The following is a 6,000-nucleotide window of genomic DNA, read 5'->3' as shown; positions in this document are numbered from 1 at the left end:
CTTAAAAGATATATACAGCTGAATGTCATCGGCATAGAAACAATAAGAAACTTCATTAAAATTTATGTATTAAATTACTTTAATTTTATTTATTTTAGATACCAAATATATTAGCACCAAAACTAAAAAATGCTAAAGGGATGTTTTCACAATATAAAGACAACAAGTCCAAGCATCACTCTGTGGCGAATAAGGAGTTAGACTCAGTTGAACACACAGTTAGTGAGTAAGTGGTGGACACAACTGCATTTAAGAAACAGATTTTCTTTTAGAACTGATGGAGAACAAAGAACTCACTGAAGAAATTTGTAAGATTTTTAGTTAAATGAAACAAAACATTTTTTCATGTTTAGTACACAGTAAATATAACTAGTAGAAACACAAAGTCCTAAGTCATTTCGCTCAGTTTGCTAAGCGACTTAGAATGTCAGATCTACTGTTTCTGCTCACCCTTTCTCAACCTCCTAAGACCCAAACTCTTTCACAGCATGCATTTTTAATTTCTCTTTGATATTTGGGCTGATTGGGACCTGATGAATGTAAAAACAAAGAATTACCAGATTTTTTTTTAACCTAATTTTTGTTTCAAAGAAAAATGAGAGCCACATATGAGGATATTTGTTTAAAATTTCGATAGAACAGTAGCAGTATGTCCTCGTAAGTAGATATCAGGCCCTTGAAGAGCAAATTTGAGTATTTTTGTCTAAATAATCCAAAATGTGATGTCCACATATGTGGACGCAGGTCCTAGGAGGTTAAAATAAGTTTGAATCAATTCCTTATGTTATTTGCTTATAACATGAAAATACATTGCCATGGTAGGTCTATATCAACAGCTGAAATTTTTTTTTAACTTCATTTCCTCATACTCAACTTTAAATAATACATTTCCAAAGAAATGTTACCAGTATCATCAACTTTAAAAGGGAAAAGAAAAAGGCTGGTCTAATGTCTTGCCAAGTCATTGCAAACTTTTTGCATGAATTCCCTCCTACCGCATATGGTCGTTGTTCAGATTGGTGAGCCAGCAGTCCTGAATAGCAGAAACGAAAGATCTGGTGTTTGAAGTCCCCTTAGAACCGAGCAAGAGATCATGCAGTCTTCTTCATGTTGCCATGGTGACTGAATCCAGCCTTGCTGCCTTCAAAATCTTCAGAGAACAGCTTGAGCTGCAGCTAAAGCCAAGGAGAAACTTAGCCTGTAAAACTTTCTACTTTTCTCCAAAGGTAGTTGAGTGTCTTTATATGTAGTTGGTAGCATTGATCTGGTTTTATCCAAATTCATCAATTCATGATTGACTCAAACATTTCTTCTTTTTTTTAACTGCCAGCAACTAGTTGACAATGAAGAGTTGTTCATGATAAATAAATCATTTAATAATTACACGTTTACTCTTTATTGATCATGATTTTTTTTTTTAGCTTTAATGTGTTAACTGTATGCATTACTAATGCATTAAGTAAAATATTATTATAATATGTATTACTAAGCTCTGATTTTAAGTTTCAGTGTACTAGAGCTCCTTGGGTCAGACCGAGTTTAAGATACAGACTTGCTTTCAACCTGTTTTACTGGGAGTGGGTTCAGTCAGACTTTTTTTCCAACCTTTATTGGAACGTGAAGATGCACTGACCAGCTGCATACATTTTTATGATGAAAAGCGCATTTCAACTTTGTCTGAACTGAGAGCCTCATACTAAGTATGAGTGCACATGAGCCTGCATGTAAATTTATAGGAAGGTGTATCTATGTGTGTGTGTGCACAACTGTGTGTTTGTGTGTGTAGGTGCGTCTGTGTGTGTGTGTGTGTTGTATGTTGTAAAATTCATATTCATAAGAAGTCTATCCGAGCTCTCCCTGACCCCCTTCTATCTGCCGGGGGAATGCTAAGTTGCGATAGTGTTGAAAGGCATATCAATGAATGTTTGGTGTTAATATTATTTCTTCTACCTGGATACTATGACAACAGGCTGTGGGATGACTGTTAAGCAAAAGAACAGATATTGAGCTTTAGCCTCATTCATTTGACTTTATAGCTTCTACAGTAAGCATTTCTTTATGAAAAATTAAGCTATGCCTCAAAATGATAAATTTAAACAGAATAGCTTCCCCAGTTCTACAGAACTTTTTAACACCATTCAGGTATTTGTTTTGGTTATCTGTAACCGATAAAGCTAATGCAAACAAGAACTGATAAAGCCACTGTAAAGCAAAAAGCAGTGCAAATATCAGCTAAATTAGAGGGAAATTTAAAGGAATAGATATTTTCCCTAAGAGCTGGTGGAGACCAAATTAGAGCTTAAAGCAAATGATCCAGATCTAAAGATTACATACCAAAACAGTACATTAATATCTGCAATTGTTTCCCTTAGATGATATTGACATGCACAAACACAAACACACACACTCACACGAACAAACACACAGCACTTTCTCTCATTCGTGCTGAAAACTCAGGCTATTGAGTTGATGCGTGAATTACCCAGACCACTAGAGCAGAAACAACTAGAGGCTGCTTGCCTTGGGATAATTGAGTTATTGTAATTGCACCTCATTAAAAATAGATCCTGTGTTTCAATCTCAAACAAAAAGTAACCAGTCAATAAATGTGATCAAACAAAATCTGACAAAAATCCAACACGCTGCTGATCCATATACTTACACTTACTTGCTTTTTAATTGAGGTCGTTTTACGCAGCCTTCAAATTTCAGATTTGGGTGTTGATGATTTGTTATGAAGAACATTTTGTACTTTTGAAAATGACTTTGTGGTGATGGCAGCAACACTGTGAAGGCCCAGGTTCAAGTTTTAAGACAAGAACCCGTGTTGTTAATATCTACTTGAGCGTGACACCCTGTGGTTTTTCAGAGCTGAACATCTGCTGTCTTGAAAGTGAGGAAACAGACATCAGGGATGTCTTCACATCAAATTGTCCTCATCTCAGAGTTTCCTGCCCATTTTCTTTTTCTGCTTCTCTTTTATACATGCGTGCTAAATGCAGTAGATTAAACTATTTTCTATTTTTCTGCAGGCCATGTGAATGTGACCTCAGTGGCAGTGTGGGTGACTGCTCTGCTCTGGATGGACGCTGTTACTGTAAGCAAAATGTGGAGGGACAGAACTGCAACAGGTTGGTTATTGTGCTGTTGTTTGTTTCCCAGATAAAGAACAAACAAGCCAACTGTAAAGGTCTTTTACAATAAAACATCCAAACATTATGTAATATACCTATGTTTGGTCTCTTTTTAGCATCGCTTTTGAAAAAAAAAAATTTTCATTATCGCTCCTAAGGGGAAAATAACTTTGCAAATTTCATTCCCAGTCGGCTGGTGCAGCAGAAACAGAGGGCTTAAGAACAATTTGATTCAGACTTGCTTGAACATTTTTAAGCTATCTGTCATTTTAACAACTAAAGCAGTGCAAGCGACCGTTAAACTATGTCAATAGTCTCTGCTTCTCCCTTTCTGCTTCTATCTTGCTCCTGTGGGATAGAGGATCAAACAGATAACCTCACTATGACATTAGCAATACACACACCCCCAGGTCTCCAACTATTGAATAATTCTGTACTCCCTGTTTGTTGACTTTTTGGCTGATTTCACGGGTGGTTGAGCAAGCTCCTCTCCTGTGTAATGTGACTAGTGTAGTGGCTGATTTTTAGCGGTGTTCCTGTCCCACCCACATGGCAGCAAGTGCCTGCAGGTCAGGGTGCTAGCAGCTGAGCTCCATTCTTCTTCTTAAAACGCCGCAATGTGTGCAGCGACTTGCGCCCAAACTGCTGAACTGAAAAAAAGCTTAAATAGAGAGTGAATATAACAGTGCAGCATGGATGTGGTAAGGAGCTGTAATCAGGTGTGACTAAAGCTTCTGCATGTTAATGACTTTTTTTATGCACGGGGATGTGTGTGTGTGCGTTTGTGTACCTGCAGATGCAAGCCAGGATTTTTCAATCTCCAGCAAATAAACCCAGCAGGCTGCCAACCGTGCTTCTGCTATGGCCACTCGCTGGCCTGCTCCTCGTCCAATCACTATGCTGCTGTCAACATCACTTCTGACTTCGTTGAAGGTATTGTCTTCCCAGCCATTAATGAGGTTTCCCTGTTGCCTTGGGAGCTTTATTACTGAGCCAAAATTAACGAGACCAGCGATGTTTACTTTGTTCTCCCTGACCCTCTGTCCTCACTCCATTTTCAGCATTTGGCTCTGTGCTGAGCTCTCAGGAACAAAGCTGTTTTTTTCTCTTCTTTTATTTTTTAGATAACAAAAAATGAAAGAAAGACAGAAAACATACATAAACATACATTGCAACCTATACAAAGCTGTTTGGACAGATAACCCCTGTAAGAATAAACATACAAACTCTTTGTGAACATGAATATTTAGCAGATGCGATGTCTTTCACCTCCAGATCAAGAAGGCTGGTTGGGAGAGTTTTCTGGAGGGCTGGACTACCCCCTGCTGTGGAAGGAAGGTGAAGTCTACCTGCTGCCTCTTACAGAAGAGGACACTGGCTTCTACAAAGCCCCCGGTGAGTCGGCAAGAAAAATAATAGAGATTTGAACGAATCCACAAGCTCAGATTGTTGTTGTTACCGCAGTCTCAACAGGTGGGCTGCATCCCCCAGGGAGATATTTAAGCTTCGCTGAAATAGATTTTATTCGTTATTAGTGATAAAACAGCCCCAGCTGTTGTTCTTCAAAACAAATATGTAAATGATATTAGTAAAGTATCTGTAATATCCATAGCTTGTTCCTATTGTTCGTTAGTGAGATTAATCAGGATTTTTTTGGCAGCGGGTCACGCAGTGGTTATTCTGTCACCGCTTTTACCAATCCCTTATCAGAGCCATTAGAAGATAAGGGAATAAGCTGGCCCTGCCACAGGACTTAGGGCCCATTTCTATCAGCCGTGCCAGGAGCAAAGGCCTGATGGAATTGGATGTCTTGGCCATGCTGGAGAAGCAACAAAGTGAAAATTGGCTTGGTTTCTTCTTGTCTCCACTAAGTCGCTTCTAAGCATCAACTCCCCCCCCCATTCCCACCAGCCTCTAGCCACTGTGCAGTCCGCAGCCCGAAGCAAAACAGGAGCAATCCCATTAACTCTGCATCCTGGAGGTTTAATGCCCAAAACGGGCGATCACAGGGAACGACTCCATTTGGAGGCGTCTTTTTTTAGGAAGATGAAAAACTCACAGCTGAAAGAGGATGTGACAAGGCCTAGTGGTCGGGCATAATTTATATAATGTCATTATAAATGCATTAGTAAGTTATGGATGCTCAAATGTGCGCGCGTGTGGTGACATGTCCTGACACATGCATTATGATTGCTTATATGCCCAAGCATATGCATATATATATATGTATATATGTGTGTGTTTGTGTGTGTGTGTGCGTGTGTAATTAGAAATTAACATAGTTAATAATGTTTTGAAAAGTTCATTTCTTGTTCACACACTCTATATTGACGCCTCTGTAGTCCACAGCACTCAGATTAGTGGCCCCCACTGGCCAACAGCAGCTTTGTGACAGCCTGCTTATCTACTTTGTGCAGTACTTGTTTATGTTGTCTCTCCACATAATAAATGCACACATCTATTGCTTTACCATCCCCATTAATGATCTAATTTTCTCCCCTCTTTTTTTCACATTTGTGCATGTGTACAGTTTTTTTTTTTTTTCAAAGATTAGACCAGAGCAGCAGCTTTGGAATTTTCTCTCACATGGTTTCTCCTCTTCTTTTATTTTTTTTAATTTGTATTTTGTGCTGAAATCCCTCTCCAGTGTTCGTCACCAAAGAAAGAGATAATTCTGAGTGACAACTCCTCCTCGAACATCATGCAAAACACAATTTCTGTGATTGCCGCAAATGTATTTGTCACCGTAGTTTGCTTTCGCCTTGAGCTGTCACTTGAGGGACGGGATTCAATCATCTGTTATTTTATTGAACTGGTAAAGCAAGGGAGTGGCACGTTTTGGGGGATCTTCATGGCTCATTCTGCT

The 6,000-nt window shown here is 39.0% G+C and overlaps 1 protein-coding gene across 1 annotated transcript in view; it reads left to right on the top strand.

Annotated features, from left to right (window-relative positions):
- The window catches only part of lamc3 (laminin, gamma 3), a 154,606-nt gene that overhangs the window by 67,718 nt on the left and 80,888 nt on the right, over nucleotides 1-6,000 (top strand). The window contains exons 7-9 of the mRNA XM_005917219.2: nucleotides 3,033-3,131; nucleotides 3,931-4,067; nucleotides 4,410-4,529. Of these exons, the coding sequence (XP_005917281.1) occupies nucleotides 3,033-3,131; nucleotides 3,931-4,067; nucleotides 4,410-4,529 (356 nt within the window). The remainder of the gene's footprint in view (nucleotides 1-3,032; nucleotides 3,132-3,930; nucleotides 4,068-4,409; nucleotides 4,530-6,000) is intronic.

This window comes from Haplochromis burtoni, unplaced genomic scaffold (genome assembly GCF_018398535.1).
Source record: "Haplochromis burtoni strain Fernald_Lab_line unplaced genomic scaffold, NCSU_Asbu1 Contig_23, whole genome shotgun sequence".
NCBI classification, from domain to species: domain Eukaryota; kingdom Metazoa; phylum Chordata; class Actinopteri; order Cichliformes; family Cichlidae; genus Haplochromis; species Haplochromis burtoni.
This window is presented reverse-complemented; position numbering and strand designations above follow the sequence as displayed.